The sequence below is a fragment of the Manis javanica genome, chromosome 10 (assembly GCF_040802235.1).
Source record: "Manis javanica isolate MJ-LG chromosome 10, MJ_LKY, whole genome shotgun sequence".
NCBI classification, from domain to species: Eukaryota; Metazoa; Chordata; class Mammalia; order Pholidota; family Manidae; genus Manis; species Manis javanica.
The window spans coordinates 56,534,673-56,552,264 of record NC_133165.1 but is presented as its reverse complement, the minus strand read 5'-3'; the positions used below and the strand labels follow the sequence as shown (position 1 = coordinate 56,552,264).

General features: G+C 45.0%; 1 protein-coding gene and 1 pseudogene across 1 annotated transcript in view; both read left to right on the top strand.

Moving 5' to 3' along the window:
- LOC140843853 (uncharacterized) overlaps positions 1-17,592 on the top strand; it is a 36,762-nt gene that overhangs the window by 14,725 nt on the left and 4,445 nt on the right. Inside the window, exons 7-10 of the mRNA XM_073214269.1 lie at positions 2,804-2,892; positions 3,513-3,583; positions 4,066-4,184; positions 4,312-4,414. Coding sequence (XP_073070370.1) covers positions 2,804-2,892; positions 3,513-3,583; positions 4,066-4,184; positions 4,312-4,414 — 382 coding nt within the window. The remainder of the gene's footprint in view (positions 1-2,803; positions 2,893-3,512; positions 3,584-4,065; positions 4,185-4,311; positions 4,415-17,592) is intronic.
- On the top strand, positions 5,541-17,001 carry LOC140843687 (nuclear envelope pore membrane protein POM 121-like; annotated as a pseudogene).

Here is a 17,592-nt window from a genome sequence, read left to right as displayed (position 1 = left end):
TGAATGATCACTATGGACCAGTGGAACAAACTAGAAAGCCCAGAATGCCTATGTGGAAACCTGATACAAGACAGAGCCACTATTATAGATAAATAGACAGAGGATGAATAATTTTAAAAAATGATACTAATTTGATTAAAAAGTAGATTGAGTCTGAATTGCATTGGGTCGTAGATTCATCCTCTAGGCACTGGGAATTTAATGAAAGTTTTAAAAATAAGTGGTTATAATTATTTTTAGAAAGGATGTAGTGTAGACTGGAGAACAGATCAAGTTTTGCTACCAGAATGACTTGGGTTCAAATCTTGGCTTTGGCACTTAGTAGCTATAGACTCTTGGGCAGGTAAATGACTTAAACTCTCTTTTTCTCATCTCTAAAGGATTGTTATAAAGACTGAAGGTAATGTTTGAAAAGCACCCATTACAGTGCTTGTCAGTAAGCAGGCACCCAATGTATAGGAGCTGGAAAAAAAGTAATACATGCGTGAAGGAGGTTTTTGAGAGGAGAAAGAATTTGACATAAGTTTTCATCCATACAGAAGGCTCTTAGAGTAATATAAATGACACATTAATGATAAATGACAAATATAGGAGATGAAGGCCCCGGCCAAGCAGTTATGACAATGCAGAGCATGAGAGTACGAAGCTTTACCTGGATCTATTCTGCACTAGGCCCTCTGCTGAGCACTGTACACACATTTCCTCAATCAGTTATCACAACAGACCTGACATACATAGTCATTGCCCCTTCTTACAATTTTATGTCAAATGTCACACATACACAAAAGGAAGGAAAAATATCATAATGAACCTCCATGTGGCTCCAGCAGTTAACAGTGTTTTGTCAGTCCTGATCCATCAACACCCCCACCCCAAATTGGTTTTCCTCTTGTGTTTTAAAGTACAAACGTTGTTTCACCTGTAGGTACTTCAGTGTATTTTTAAAACTTTCTGAACATTAATAACCACAATGCCTCTATTCCTCTGAATAATAATGACTTAATGTTAGTTATTATCACTCCAATTTGCCCTTCTTACCCTACCTCTTATTACAGTTACTTTGAATCAGGGACCAAAAATCAACTCATTGTGTTTGGTTCACATATTTCTTAGACTCTTTTTTTTTTGAGCATTAAAGGTATTTAATTAATATATGTAACAAAAAGTCTGAAGGTAAGGTTGTACACTTATGGAAATAATGATTTTGACCTATTTCGTAAGATAGTTGTGAGGCAGTACATGTAAAGTGTTCATGCGTCTACACTGTCCATAGTAAGCATTCAAGAAGTGCCACCAAAGTAAGTACCGAAATTTACATTTCAGGGGACTTAATTCACACTCAGAGCTTCAGACTTAGCATTATACAAGGTTGTACCTGATGGCCTAAGAAGCAGACAGGTTAAAAATAATCAACTTTTTAACAGGCCTGGGCAAGATGCTGGGGGTGGGCGGGGCGAGGGACGCGCCCTCCGCCGCCCGTCGGTCCCCCGGGGGCGAAGCCCGCGTTCCCACTGCCCGCCACGCAACCGCGCGGGAAGCCACCCCCGCGTCACGGGCAGCTGCGGGGTCGACCGCGGGAGGCGCGCGTGCACCGGGGCCTCGGCCTCCCCGGGCGCGCTGCTCAGGCCGGCCGGCCCGGCGAGCTCCCCGCGGTGGCAGAACCCCTCCGCGGTCCTGGGGCGCGCCAGACACAGCCCCGGGGTACGCAGGCCCCGCCAGGATGCCGGCTCTCCTGGGTGCCGGGCCCCGGGTCCCAGCGCCTCGGCCCGTCCGAGGAGCCGCTGGTGGCAGGTCGCCAGCCTCACAGCGCCGCCTCCCCGGGCGCTCCGGGCCCACGCGGCCGCCGCCCCCTGGCGGCCTCCAGCTGTCAGGCTTCCCCCGCGGGCTGGCCCTGCGGCTCCTGCCACCGAAGCCGCAGGTGCGGAGCTCATGGGCTGGGGCGGCGGCCGCGCGCGCCCTCCCCCGCAGCGGGGACGTCAGGCCTCTCTTAGACTCAATCAACGGTACTACTACTACTCTTTTTCTTACTTTTGAAAAGTCTGAGTCATTATGTTCTATAGAATTTACTACATTCTGGATTTTGTTTTCGTCATGGTGCCATTTTGACAAGTACTCTATCCCTATTTTCCCTGTAAACGGGCAGTTGGCTCCTGAGGCTTGATGAGTTTCGAGTTCAGTGATTTGGGCAGAGGTGCTGCTGTGCACTTCTGATCACATCACATCGGGAGCACGTGCTGTGTGGTTGCCTCCCACTGGGCTCAGGTGTCAGTCTGATCCTTCACTTTATTGTTCCTATGAGCTTTTCACCTGCTGATTTTAGCGGCCATTTTTCGCCTTTGTCTATGTCCATTGTGGCAAAATGGTGATGTTCTAATTCTGTCCCTCCCTCTGCATGTGTTAACTGAAGGTCTGTGTAATTCTAGATAGAAGAACAAACCCTATCTATAGGAGTGGTAGGATAATAAGCAGGCACTGATGCCGTAGTTAACTCCAAAGGTGACCAGTATGATTCTTGCTGTGTTATCTTTATGAACTGATGAAATTTTATAAACATTTCATGATCCTCAGTATAGTGTAGCTGCTGTTTCTGATGCAACTTTTCCAACTTTGGCCAATGACAACCCTTTCAAATACTGGCAACTGACTCACTTTTCAGAAGCCCGACTTCACAAAGAAATGTTTTTTTAGTCACTTGAAAAGGAGACTTTTTATACAGTGATGGATTAGAGCCACAGAATTATGTTGAAGGTCAGATCCTATGTTAGTCCCAAGGTCAGTCACGTGACTTGTGTTTGGCTTTTAGCTCTGGAAGAGGCGTCCCAGTGCCTCACCCTTCTCCAGCCCAGCCTCGTCCCGCTCACAGACACCAGAGAGTCCAGAAAAGAAAATGAGGTGATCAGTGATTTGCTGTGTGGATTAATGAGAGGGTGGGAAAGGAGGGAAATTTACTTGGCTCTTAGGCTTTCTGAGACTCCGAATTGGAGAATCAAAATGGTTCACATCTAAAGGGCAGAGACGGTGCCGCCCTGAATCACTCTCATCCCTTGCAGTCATCACATAGTGTGACCACACCGGCCTCTGCTTCCCCTCATGCTGCAGCATGAGGGGCTGGGGCGTGAGGGGAAGGGCTTGCTCGGGACAGAGTGAACAAAGTGACTGATGGGGGTGGGCAGCAGGCTTCACATTCTAGACCCCAGCTGACCCCCTAGGTGCCTGACTAGAATGCTGCTTTCTTAGAGATAGAGGTGTGACTAGGACTCTCAGAAACTTGGCAGGTTGTATGTAAGGTTCTGAAGATTGTTTTCTGCCTGTTTTAAGACAAGGGTGTCTCTATGGCTTCTGTGAACTGCCTCCCTTCGTTTCTTTAGGAATTTTCTTTGTTTCTTTTTGTTGTCTTGACACACTGAGATCTTAGTCATGGTTGTTCTAGACTTTGGTCAGTTGGTAGTTAGGAGGGTGTAAGAAGTTATCCAGTGCTTTTCTAAACTTAATTGTGCCTCTTCCACCTACAGAGAAGAGGACGGTCCTCAGGGATCTGGCTCTTCCGCTCCGCCAGTAAACAAGGAGTCCCAGGGAGAACAGGGTAAGTTGATGAACACGTGGCATGTGTTGGTGGTAGTGTATGGAGGGCACATGGACCACAACCCACTGGAAACACGTACTGAGCCTTGATTTGTGTGGGGCTTGGTAGTTACAGAGAGAGATGTTCCTGTCCTTCGGGGTTTATGGTCTGGTAAGGGAGAAAGGTTGCCCAGACTCATATAGCATAACCCAGGCCACCTGGGGGGTTTGGGGTAAGGTAAGCCTAGGTGGGGGAATCTGAGCAGACCAGGCAATTTCTGTCCAGTAAGCAGCCATGTGCACGCATTTGGAGCAATGACCACTTCACGTCGTCTTGACTGTTAGAAATAATCTTGCCAACACCATCCAAGCGCCCAAACCATAGAAGATAGAATCTCAGAGACACCTAGTGAAAGTTCAGTATTAAAAACTAAGCTGGATAGACAAACCTCTCCATTTCTGGAAGAGAGCAGGAAGAAAGTAAATCTGATACTTTATTTGCAGATACAACCACATGGAGGGAGCAGAACTCCTGGGATTCTCCAGTGACACCCAGCAGCTCCCAGCCATGCAGATGCAAGTTTCCCCTGGTGCCCTCCAGGCGAGGGATCCCGCTGATGTTGGTATGGTCTGTACACCCACCCCTGCCCACACCAGTCTGGCTCCCCTGCGTCTCAGGAACGGAAGGGTCTGTACAGGTTTCTTTCACTTCCTTCTGACTGGCTTGGCTTCTCCTTTTTCTCTTGGTAGCCTCCAGCTCCCTGGATTGGCCGCTTGATCACGGTCGAAGAGTATTACCAGGAGAAACAAGCTCAGTCACAGTGGCTGAAGAGGATCTTCGAGGATAAGACTTGTAAGGAATATGGGTTAATTTCACACTCCAGAGATGGTTCCCAGAGTCATATTTGTTGACTTCTGAATCCCTGGCCCAGCAAGGCTTCTAGAGCACCAAATACCATCACGTTTGAGATACCATAGTTGACATTTTCTGTTCTTCCTAGAATCTGCTGCAGTGGCAATGTTGGGTGGGAGGCATTGTGTATTTTCCTCTGTTCTTGTCCCCGCTGTGACAAAGAATTGAAGGGCAGAGACACAGTAGTGAAGCAGAGTAAAAGTTTTATTTAAAGTTACTTAGCCAGAAAGAAGTGCAGGTGACCTCAGAGAGGGAGGAGTGCCCTGAAAGGTTGGGGAGAAAGAGTTTAAGATTAAAAGGTTACACACTTAGAAAGTGTGGGTGACTTCAGAGAGAGGAGTGCCCTGAAAGGTTGGGAAGAGTTGAAGTTATGCACTTAGGAAGTGCAGGTGACCTCAGAGAGAGGAGTGCAGCACCCTGAAAGGTTGAAAAGAGGGAGTTTAAAGTTAAAAGGTTATGCACTTAGAAAGTGCAGGTGACCTCACATAGGAGCACAGTGAAAGGTTGGGGGCTCCCTGTTTAAGGATTTTTCAGGAATGTGACAGAGGGCTAGGGTGTGGGCTTGTAAGTGGTCTCAAGTATCTTTGATGAGACATTAAGTTACTCATCAGTCCTCTAGGTAATTCTGCAAAATTAGCTTATCAAGACTGTCTGCCTTTCTTCCAAGGTGGGCAGAGTTAGTTGTTTGCTAAAGAGTATGTTAAGAATCTTTCTTCTGAAACTTCCTACTTTTTTTTTTTAATACAATTTTGGCTTTAAGGTGGGATCTCCCTGTCTTTACTTTGCTGTTTATAGGTGGGCCTTTTAGCAGGCTAGAGTGAGTCATACAATGATCTAATGGACACAATGAAGACATGGGCTGTGCTCAGATACTTTTATCTGGGGAATATTCAAACCTTCAAGGCCAAGTTTCTCTTGACCTTTTGAGCTTTAACTGATTAACTCACTAACACTGAATCTTTTCTGGATTTCTAGATTTAACTGGTTAACCGAGTCCTTTCTAGGGGGCTTTCCTGGCCCTGTACTCTTTCCACCCCACTCATATGTATTTCCCTGCCTAACAGCCATGCCCATGGCCCGTTCGCCCCTGCAGACACCTGGCCTTCTGGGCTCTCTTGGCTCTTCACAGCCAGGGCCCCTCCCTGGCCCCTCCCCAGACTCCAGATACACAGCCCCTTTCTCGGGGCTGACCCCTGCCTCTCCCGCAATACCAGCCAGTGACACCACCAAGTAACCTCCAGCCTCTCAGGCTGAGACATCTGCCAAACCCCAGGCCCCGCCTGCCCCAGGCCCCACCCTGAAGCCCAGTGTTCTCTTTGGAACACTGAACAGCCCACCTGCTAACCCTTCTGCCTCAGCAGCTCCTGTTGTGTCTTCAGCACATCCCATGTTCAAGCCCATCTTTGTGGCTCCACCTAAAAGTGGGAAGGAGGGTCCTGTGCCATCCAGCCATTCCCAAGTCACAACGGAGGCATCTTCCAGCTCTGCCCACACCCCGACTACCAGCAGACTGCCCCTCACTTTCAGTCCTGTTTTTAGCAGCACAGGGCTACCTACATCTTTGCCTTGTCAACTCCTTCCTCCTTCAGTCAGACAACTACTTCAGGCACCAGCATGAATACCCCTCTGTTCCCTGGCCTGGCCAGTGTCAGTGTTCCCTCAGCAGCGGCTTGGGGGACCACCACCGGCACAGCCGCAGACTCCACCCAGAAGCCTGTCTTGGCTTTGGTGTGAGCAGTGTGACCAGCACTGTGAGCAGCATGACCAGCCCCACTGCTTCCACTGCCCAGCCTGTCCTCTTTGGGTGCCCCCTTGCCTCTGCTGCCAGTTCTGTCCAGCCATGGGCTCCATACTCCAGTTTGGCAGGCTCTGGCCACGCCTGCTCCAACAACAGCCATCACCTTCAGCCAGTCCCTGCCCGGCACCATCCAGACAGCTGCTGGCAGCAGCACCACCAGTTTCAGTGGCTTCAGTGGCACCATCACGACCTCCGCCTCCATCACCCCGAGCCAGCCTGCACTAACATTTAGCAGCACTACTACCCCAGCCTTCAACATTCCCTTTAGTTCTGGCACCAGGCCCTCCATCCCATCCTATCCCGGAGTCACCCCACAGCACACGTTCGGAGTCACTGACAGCAGATGTGGACTTCCAGCCAGCACTGGCCCCCAGCTTCTGCAGCTCCTTTCCTTTTGGAAGCTCAGCAGCCCTGGCCCCACCCCAGCCAGCCTTTGGCAGCACTGTGTGGTCAGGTTTTCGTGGGTTGAAACCCGCAGCCTCTCTTTTTGGCACCATCTCCAGCACCCAGCCAGCCTTTGGCAGCACCACAGCTGTTTCCTCCAATTTTTTTATTTTGTGGTTATCATTAATCTACAATTACTTGAGGAACATTGTATTTACTAGACTCCCCCCTTCACCAAGTCCCCCCCACGTACTCCATTAGTCACTATTCATCAGCGTAGTAAGATGCTGCAGAATCACTACTTGTCTACTATGTGTTGCACAGCACTCCCCACGCCCCCCCATGCCCACATTATACATGTTAATCATAAGGCCCCCTTTCTTCTTCCACCCCCCTTCTCCCTCCCTTTCCACCTATCTTCCCCAGTCCCTTTCTATTTGGTAACTGTTGTCCTTTCTTGGGTTCTGTGATTCTGCTGCTGTTTTGTTCCTTCTGTTTTTCCTTTGTTCTTATACTCCCGAGATGAATGAAATCATTTGGTACTTGTCTTTCTCCACCTGGCTTATTTCACTGACCATAATACCCTCTAGCTCCATCCATGTTGTTGCAAATGGTAGGGTTTGTTTTCTTCTTATGGCTGATTAATATTCCATTGTGTATATGTATCACATCTTCTTTATTCATCTACTGATGGACACTTAGGTTCCTTCCATTTCTTGGCTATTGTAAATAGTGCTGTGATAAACATAGGGGTACATCTGTCTTTTTAAAATTGGGCTGCTGCATTCTTAGGGTAAAGTCCTAGAGGTGGTATTCCTGGGTCAAATGGTATTTCTATTTTGAATTTTTTGAGGAACCTCCATACTGCTTTCCACAGTGATTGAACTAAACTACATTCCCAACAGCGGGGGAGGAGGGTTCCCCTTTCTCTGAACCCTCACCAGCATTTGTTGTTTGTCTTTTCGATGGTGGCAATTCTTACTGGTGTGAGGTGATATCACATTATGGTTTTAATTTGGATTTCTCTGATGACTAGCAATGTGGAGCATCTTTTCATGTGTCTGTTGGCCATCTGAATTTCTTCTTTGGAGAACTGTCTGTTCAGCTCCTCTGCCCATTTTTTTTTTTTCTTTAAGTTAAATATTTTTTTTTTTTGAGAGGGCATCTCTCATATTTATTGATCAAATGGTTGTTAACAACAATAAAATTCAGTATAGGGGGGTCAACGCTCAATGTACAATCATTAATCCATCTCAAGCCTAATTCTCATCAGTCTCCAATCTTCTGAAGCATAACGAACAAGTTCTTACATGGTGAACGAATTCTTACATAGTGAATAAATTCTTACATGGTGAACAGTACAAGGGCATTCATCACAGAAACTTTCGGTTTTGATCATGCAATATGACCTATAAACAATCAGGTCAAATATGAATATTCGTTTGATTTTTGTACTTGATTTATATGTTGATCCCACATTTCTCCTATTATTATTATTATTTTTATTTTTAATAAAATGCTGAAGTGGTAGGTAGATGCAAGATAAAGGTAGAAAACATAGTTTAGTGCTGTAAGAAGGCAAATGTAGATGATCAGATGATCAGGTGTGTGCCTATGGACTAAGTATTAATCCAGGCTAGACAAGGGCAGCAAGACATCCACAGATGCAGAAGATTTCTCTCAAAGCAGGGGGGGTGAGGTTCTGAGCCTCACCTCTGTTGATCCCCAATTTCTCACCTGATGGCCCCCCTGCGACTGTGCCTGTCTTAGGTTGTTCCTCCCTTGAGGAATCTTACCCGTCTCTGACTAACCAGTCATCTTCCGGGGCCATACAGGGAAATGTAAAGTTGGTAAGTGAGAGAGAAGCCATATTGTTTGCAAAGGTTAGCTTTTTACTTCTTTGCAGATTTATGCCCTGTGGCTTCTATGCCCAGCACTTGTCTCGAGGTATCTTTACCACCTGGAGGAATTATGATACTCGGTAAATTCGATATGAGGCACGAATTCTATTTAAGGGTTGTAATTAGGAAGGAAGAAGAAAAGCTATAGATGTAGCATATGAAGGAAACATGGGAGGATTGATTATTTCTTTGACATATCTTCTTGTATAGTACCTTAAGTATGTATAGGTTTTAAACTACTAACTAATTTGCACACACATATTAACATAATAGGAATACGGTGACATAAACAAAGCAAATCTATAATTACCATCCATCTCCAGTGAAGCCAAGAAAACCATTTAGGCACCCTAGGCATTTGTGAAAATTTATCTATGATATGATGGATATTGCCCAACTTGAACCATCAGACAAATTAAAGCAGCCCATTTCTGGGATCTGTTCACATCCCATATGTTCTTTTAACCATAGATAGTCTATAGTCATGAGATTTTGGGGTGCTACAACTTGCACCCCTCCCAACTCCTGGTTGAGTTCCAACAGTACAGATCCGGTCAAATTCGTTGTCTCACTGTATGCACATGCCAGCCTAGACATCTCCCTCCTCATTCTTATTGCAAGTCCAGGAGACAGTGGGCTGGATGCAGCCACAACCGCAGCATCGTCCGGATCCCTGTGGAGGCTTTTTGATGATCATCCCCCGGCACAAGTCCTCCAGAGAGTGCTGATGCCGGAAGCTCCTCCTCATATCGTATCTTAGTTCATTTTCTGGGTATCCAAGCTAGGCCTTGATCTTCTGCATAGAAACAAACAGACCCTTTGCCCACACTTTGACATGCCCTCTATACCACTGTGCAGAACTCATTGGAGGTCAGCACACAGTAACTGCTTTTTTTTTTTTTTAATTAAGAGAAAGGAATATTATCAGAAAAGAGTACCTCCATAGCTGATCATCTGACACCCTTTAAGTGATCAACATTAAGGATATTTAAAGCATGCGTTGATCTTTGATTTACCAATAGTTTTATCCTGTTAAGGAGTAATCCCCCTTTTCTTTCTTTCTTTCTTTCTTTTTTTTTTTAATTTTTAATCTACACTTACATGAAGAATACTATGTTTACTATGCTCTCCCCTATATCAGGTCCCCCCTAACAACCACATTACGGTTACTGTCCATCAGCTTAGCAAAATGTTGTAGAGTCACTACTTGTCCTCTCTGTGTTGTGCAGCCCACGCTCTCCTTTCTCCCTCCCCCCCATGCATGCTAATCTTAATACCCCCCTTCTTCTTCCCCCCCCTTATCCCTCCCTGCCCACCCATCCTCCCCAGTTCCTTTCCCTTTGGTACCTGTTAGTCCATTTTTGGGTTCTGTAATTCTGCTGCTGTTTTGTTCCTTCAGTTTTTCCTTTGTTCCTATACTCCTCAGATGAGTGAAATCATTTGGTATTTCTCTTTCTCCGCTTGGCTTATTTCACTGAGCATAATACTCTCCAGCTCCATCCATGTTGCTGCAAATGGTTGGATTTTTCCACTTCTTATGGCTGAGTAGTATTCCATTGTGTATATATACCACATCTTCTTTATCCATTCATCTACCGATGGACATTTAGGTTGCTTCCAATTCTTGGCTATTGTAAATAGTGCTGCGATAAACATAGGAGTGCATCTGTCTTTCTCAAACTTGATTGCTGCGTTCTTAGGGTAAATTCCTAGGAGTGGAATTCCTGGGTCAAATGGTAGGTCTGTTTCGAGTATTTTGATGAACCTCCATACTGCTTTCCACAATGGTTGAACTAATTTACATTCCCACCAGCAGTGTAGGAGGGTTCCCCTTTCTCCACAGCCTCGCCAACATTTGTTGTTGTTTGTCTTTTGGATGGCAGCTATCCTTACTGGTGTGAGGTGATACCTCATTGTAGTTTTAATTTTCATTTCTCTGATAATTAGCGATGTGGAGCATCTTTTCATGTGTCTCTTGGCCATCTGTATTTCTTTTTTGGAGAACTGTCTGTTCAGTTCCTCTGCCCATTTTTTAATTGGGTTATTTGTTTTTTGTTTGTTGAGGCGTGTGAGCTCTTTATATATTCTGGACGTCAAGCCTTTATCGGATCTGTCATTTTCAAATATATTCTCCCATACTGTAGGGTTCCTTTTTGTTCTATTGATGGTGTCTTTCGCTGTACAGAAGCTTTTCAGCTTAATGTAGTCCCACTTGCTCATTTTTGCTGTTGTTTTCCTTGCCCGGGGAGATATGTTCAAGAAGAGATCACTCATGTTTATGTCTAAGAGGTTTTTGCCTATGTGTTTTCCAAGAGTTTAATGGTTTCATGACTTACATTCAGGTCTTTGATCCATTTTGAGTTTACCTTTGTATATGGGGTTAGACAATGGTCCAGTTTCATTCCCCTACATGTAGCTGTCCAGTTTTGCCAGCACCATCTGTTGAAGAGACTGTCATTTTGCCATTGTATGTCCATGGCTCCTTTATCAAATATTAATTGACCATATATGTTTGGGTTAATTTCTGGGGTCTCTAATCTGTTCCACTGGTCTGTGGCTCTGTTCTTGTGGCAGTACCAAATTGTCTTGATTACTATGGCTTTGTAGTAGAGCTTGAAGTTGGGGAGTGAGATCCCCCCTACTTTATTCTTCTTTTTCAGGATTGATTTGGCTATTCGGGGTCTTTGGTGTTTCCATATGAATTTTTGAATTATTTGTTCCAATTCATTGAAGAATGTTGCTGGTAATTTGAGAGGGATTGCATCAAATCTGTATATTGCTTTCGGCAGGATGGCCATTTTGACGATATTAATTCTTCCTAGCCATGAGCATGGGATGAGTTTCCATTTATTAGTGTCCCCTTTAATTTCTCTTAAGAGTGACTTGTAGTTTTCAGAGTATAAGTCTTTCACTTCTTCGGTTAGGTTTATTTCTAGGTATTTTATTCTTTTTGATGCAATGGTGAATGGAATTGTTTTCCTGATTTCTCTTTCTATTGATTCGTTGTTAGTGTATAGGAAAGCTACAGATTTCTGTGTGTTAATTTTGTATCCTGCAACTTTGCTGTATTCTGATATCAGTTCTAGTAGTTTTGGAGTGGAGTCTTTAGGGTTTTTTATGTACAGTATCATATCATCTGCAAATAGTGACAGTTTAACTTCTTCTTTACCAATCTGGATTCCTTGTATTTCTTTGTTTTGTCTGATTGCCATGGCTAGGACCTCCAGTACTATGTTAAATAACAGTGGGGAGAGTGGGCATCCCTGTCTGGTTCCCGATCTCAGAGGAAATGCTTTCAGCTTCTCGCTGTTCAGTATAATGCTGGCTGTAGGTTTATCATATATGGCCTTTATTATGTTGAGGTACTTGCCCTCTATTCCCATTTTGCTGAGAGTTTTTATCATGAATGGATGTTGAGTTTTGTCAAATGCTTTTTCAGCATCTATGGAGATGATCATGTGGTTTTTGTCTTTCTTTTTGTTGATGTGGTGGATGATGTTGATAGATTTTCGAATGTTGTACCATCCTTGCATCCCTGGGATGAATCTCACTTGGTCATGGTGCATGATCCTTTCAATGTATTTTTGAATTCGGATTGCTAATATTTTGTTGAGTATTTCTGCATCTATGTTCATCAGGGATATTGGTCTGTAATTCTCTTTTTTGGTAGGGTCTTTGCCTGTTTTTTGTGTTAGGGTGATATTGGCTTCATAGAATGAGTTTGGGAGTGTTCCCTCCTCTTCTATTTTTTGGAACACTTTAAGGAGAATGGGTATTATGTCTTCTCTGTGTGTCTGATAAAATTCCGAGGTAAATCCGTCTGGCCCCGGGGTTTTGTTCTTGGGTAGTTTTTTGATTACCGTTTCAATTTTTTTGCTCGTAATTGGTTTGTTTAACTTTTGTGTTTCTTCTTTGGTCAGTCTTGGGAGGTTGTATTTTTCTAGGAAGTTGTCCATTTCTTCTAGGTTTTTCAGCTTGTTGGCATATAGGTTTTCATAGTAGTCTTTAATAATTCTTTGTATTTCTGTGGAGTCTGTCATGATTATTCCGTTCTCATTTCTGATGCTGTTGATTTGTGTTGATTCTCCTTTTTTCTTAATAAGTTGGGCTAGAGGCTTATCTATTTTGTTTATTTTCTCAAAGAACCAGCTCTTGGTTTCGTTGATTTTTGCTATTGTTTTATTCTTCTCAATTTTGTTTATTTCTTCTCTGATCTTTATTATGTCCCTCCTTCTGCTGACTTTAGGCCTCATTTGTTCTTCTTTTTCTAGTTTCGATAATTGTGATGGTAGACTATTCATTTGGGATTGTTCTTCCTTCTTCAAGTGTGCCTGGATCGCTATATACTTTCCTCTTAAGACTGCTTTCGCTGCATCTCACAGAAGTTGGGGCCTTGTGTTGTTGTCATTTGTTTCTATTTATTCCTTGATCTCTATTTTGATTTGTTCATTGATCCATTGATTATTTAATAGCATGTTGTTAAGCCTCCATGTGTTTGTGAGCCTTTTTGTTTTCTTTGTAGAATTTATTTCTACTTTCATACCTTTGTGGTCTGAAAAATTGGTTGGTAGAATTTCAATATTTTGGAATTTACTGAGGCTCTTTTTGTGAGCTAGTATGTGGTCTATTCTGGAGAATGTTCCATGTGCACTTGAGAAGAATGTATATCCTGTTGCTTTTGGATGTAGAGTTCTATAGATGTCTATTAGGTCCATCTGTTCTAGTGTGTTGTTCAGTGCCTGTGTGTCTTTATTTTCTGCCCGGTGGATCTATCCTTTGGGGTGAGTGGTGTGTTGAAGTCTCCTACAATGAATGCATTGCAGTCTATTTCCCTCTTTAGTTCTGTTAGTATTTGCTTCACATATGCTGGTGCTCCTGTATTGGGTGCATATATATTTAGAATGGTTATATCCTCTTGTTGGACTGAGCCCTTTATCATTATGTAGTGGCCTTCTTTATCTCTTGTTACTTTCTTTGTTTTGAAGTCTATTTTGTCTGATATTAGTACTGCAACCCCTGTTTTCTTCTCACTGTTGTTTGCCTGAAATATGTTTTTCCATCCCTTGACTTTTAGTCTATGCTTATCTTTGGGTTTAAGGTGAGTTTCTTGTAAGCAGCATATAGATGGGTCTTGCTTTTTTATCCATTCTATTACTCTATGTCTTTTGATTGGTGCATTAAGTCCATTTACATTTAGGGTGACTATTGAGAGATATGTACTTATTGCCATTTCAGGCTTTAGATTCGTGGTTACCAAAGGTTCAAGGTTAGCTTCTTTAGTATCTTACTGCCTAACTTAGCTCGCTTATTGAGCTGTTTTATACACTGTCTGGAGATTCTTTTCTTCTCTCCCTTCGTATTCCTCCTCCTCCATTCTTCATATGTTGTGTGTTTTGTTCTGTGCTCTTTTTAGGGGTGCTCCCATCTAGAGCAGTCCCTGTAGGATGCCCTGTAGAGGTGGTTTGTGGGAAGCAAATTCCCTCAGCTTTTGCTTGTCTGGGAATTGTTTAATACCACCATCATATTTAAATGATAGTCGTGCTGGATACAGTATCCTTGGTTCAAGGCCCTTCTGTTTCATTGCATTAAGTATATCATGCCATTCTCTTCTGGCCTGTAGGGTTTCTGTTGAGAAGTCTGATGTTAGCCTGATTGGTTTTCCTTTATAGGTGACCTTTTTCTCTCTAGCTACCTTTAAAACTCTTTCCTTGTCCTTGATCCTTGCCATTTTAATTACTATGTGTCTTGGTGTTGTCCTCCTTGGATCCTTTCTGTTGGGGGTTCTGTGTAATTCCATGGTCTGTTCGATTATTTCCTCCCCCAGTTTGGGGAAGTTTTCAGCAATTATTTCTTCAAAGACACTTTCTATCCCTTTTCCTCTTTCTTCTTCTTCTGGTACTCCTATAATACGAATGTTATTCCTTTTGTATTGGTCACATATTTCTCTTAGTGTTGTTTCATTCCTGGAGATCCTTTTATCTCTCTCTATGTCAGCTTCTATACGTTCCTGTTCTCTGGCTTCTATTCCTTCAATGGCCTCTTGCATCTTATCCATTCTGCTTATAAATCCTTCCAGGGATTGTTTCACTTCTGTGATCTCTTTCCTGACATCTGTGATCTCCTTCCGGACTTCATCCCACTGCTCTTGCATTTTTCTCTGCATCTCATCCCACTGCTCTTGCATTTTTCTCTGCATCTCATCCCATTGCTCTTGCATTTTTCTCTGCATCTCTGTCAGCATGTTCATGATTTTTATTTTGAATTCTTTTTCAGGAGGACTAGTTAGGTCTGTCTCCTTCTCAGGTGTTGTCTCTGTGATCTTTGTCTGCCTGTAGTTTTGCCTTTTCATGGTGATAGAGATAGTTTGCAGAGCTGGTACAAGTGACCGCTGGAAGAGCTTCCCTTCTTGTTGGTTTGTGGCCTTCTCCTGGGAGAATAGCGACCTCTAGTGGCTTGTGCTGGGCAGCTGTGCGCAGACAGGGCTTCTGCTTCCTGCCCAGTTGCTTTGGGGTTTATCTCGCTGTTGCTGTGGGCTTGGCCTGGCTGGGGCTGTTCCTCCAAAATGGTGGAGCCCCGTTGGAGGGGGAGTGGCCAGGAGGCTATTTATCTCTGTAAGGGGCCTCTGTGCTCCCTGCTGCCCAGGGGGTTAGAGTGCCCAGAGATCCCCAGATTCCCTGCCTCTGGTCTAAGTGACCTGTCCTGCCCCTTTAAGACTTCCAAAAAGCACTCTCCAAACCAAAACAACAACAGCAACAATGAGAGAGGGAACAGAAAGAAGAAAAAAAAAGGAAAAAACACTTGATGTTTTTTTTTTCTTCAGGGGCCGGTCCCAGGCACCCGCTCACTGGTCCTGCTGCCCTGTCTCCCTAGCACCAGGGTCTCTGTCCTTTCAAGGCTTCCAAAAAGCACCCACTCACCGGTCCCCCAGGGAAGGAACGCTCGATATTCTTTGTCCTCAGGCACTGGTCCCAGGTCACCAGTCCCACCGCCCTGCCTCCCTAGCACCGGGGTCCCTGTCCCTTTAAGGCTTCCAAAAAGCACTCGCCAAAAAGAGAGAAAAAAAGGGGAAAAAACGCGCGATTTCTTCTGTCCTCAGGTGCCGGTCTCAGGCACCCACCCACCGGTCGCACAGGGAAAAACGCGGGATATTCTTTGTCCTCAGGTGCCGGTCCCAGGCACCCGCTCACCAGTCCCGCCGCCCTGCCTCCCTAGCACCGGGGTCCCTGTCCCTTTTAGGCTTCCAAAAAGCACTCGCAGAAAAGAGAAAAAAAAAAAGGGGAAAAACGTGCAATTTCCTCTGTCCTCAAGTGCCGGTCTCAGGCACCCATCCACCGGTCCCGCAGGGAAAAATGTGGGATATTCTTTGTCCTCAGGTGCCGGTCCCAGGCACCCACTCACCAGTCCCGCCACCCTGCCTCCCTAGCATTAGGGTCCCTGTCCCTTTAAGGCTTCCAAAAAGCGCTCGCCAAAAAGAGAAAAAAAAGGGAAAAACGCTCGATTTCCTCTGTCCTCAGTCACCGGTCTCAGGCATCTGCCCGCCGGTCCCGCAGGGAGAAACACGGGATATTCTTTGTCCTCAGGCGCCGGTCCCAGGCACCTGCTCACCGGTCCCGCCACCCTGCCTCCCTAGCAACGGGGGCCCGTCCCTTTAAGGCTTCCAAAAAGCACTTGCCAAAAAAAAAAAAACCGCTCCGGTTTCTTTCCATCCGCCGGGAGCCGGGGGGAGGGGGCGCTCGGGTCCCGCCGGGCCGGGCTTGTATCTTACCCCCTTCGCAAGGTGCTGGGTTCTTGCAGGTGTGGATGTGGTCTGGATGTTGTCCTGTGTCCTGTGGTCTCTATTTTAGGAAGATTTTTCTTTGTTATATTTTCATAGCTCTATGTGTTTTTGGGAGGAGATTTCCACTGCTCTACTCACACCGCCATCCTGGCTCCTTCTCTGCCCATTTTTTAATTGGACTATTTGCTTTTTGTTTGTTGAGGTGTGTGGGCTCTTTATACATTGTTGATGTCAACCCTTTATTAGACCTGTCATTTATGAATATATTCTCCCATAGTATAGGATGCCATTTTGTTCTATTGATGGTGTCCTTCCCTGTAAAGAAGTTTTCAGCTTGATATAGTCCTCTTTGTTCATTTTTGCTTTTGTTTCCCTTGCCGGGGGAGATATGTTCATGGAGAAGTCACTCATGTTTATGTCCAAGAGATTTTTGCCTATGTTTTTTCTAAGAGTTTTATGGTTTCATGGCTTACATTCAGGTCTTTGATCCATTTCGAATATACTTTTGTGTATAGGGTTAGACAATGATCCTCATTTCCTCCTCTTTTGCAGCCACCACCTCGGACTTTGGAGCTATGACCCAGACCACCAGCAGCGGTGGCAGCACAACCTCATCACATTTCACATGCAGGGTGTCACCACGCCCCACTGGCAGCGGGGACTTTAAGATGTCCGTGTCAGCCCCCTACAGCAGCTCCACCACTGGGGAATTCAACTTTGTGGCAGCACAGAGTGGGAGAAATGGTGGCACGGCCCATTTCTGGGTATGCTTGAGTCAGAACTCCCTTGGTGCAGCTGGCCAGAGCACACTGATTGGCTTCTACATGGCCAGCACACCTCAGAACAATTCTGTGCTTACAGATGAGATTTGGAATGGGCTCGGTCTGCAGTGCAAGGCGCTGTTTTAAGTGCTGACATAGTCTCTGCTTTTGGAGCTGTATGCTGTGGTGAAGATTTAGATGTCATCGCAGAAGTTATCCATAAACAGCATCAGGTAGCAGTGTAACTCATGACCGGAGGAGCTACTTAGGTAGTCAGTGGCAGCTTTTCTGACACAATAGCTAACTGAGGCCATGGCTGCAGTTCCAGAGTTGGGAGCAGGGACAGCGGCTGTGTGTGAGTGTGTTGCAGGCACACGAGTAAAGGCCCAAAGGCAGAGATGTGCTCATGTTTTCATGAGCAGAGAAGAGCCAGGTGTGGCTAGAGGTTTAAAAAGGAAAGTAGGATAAAATGACATTAAGAGACAGGCAGAAAGGAA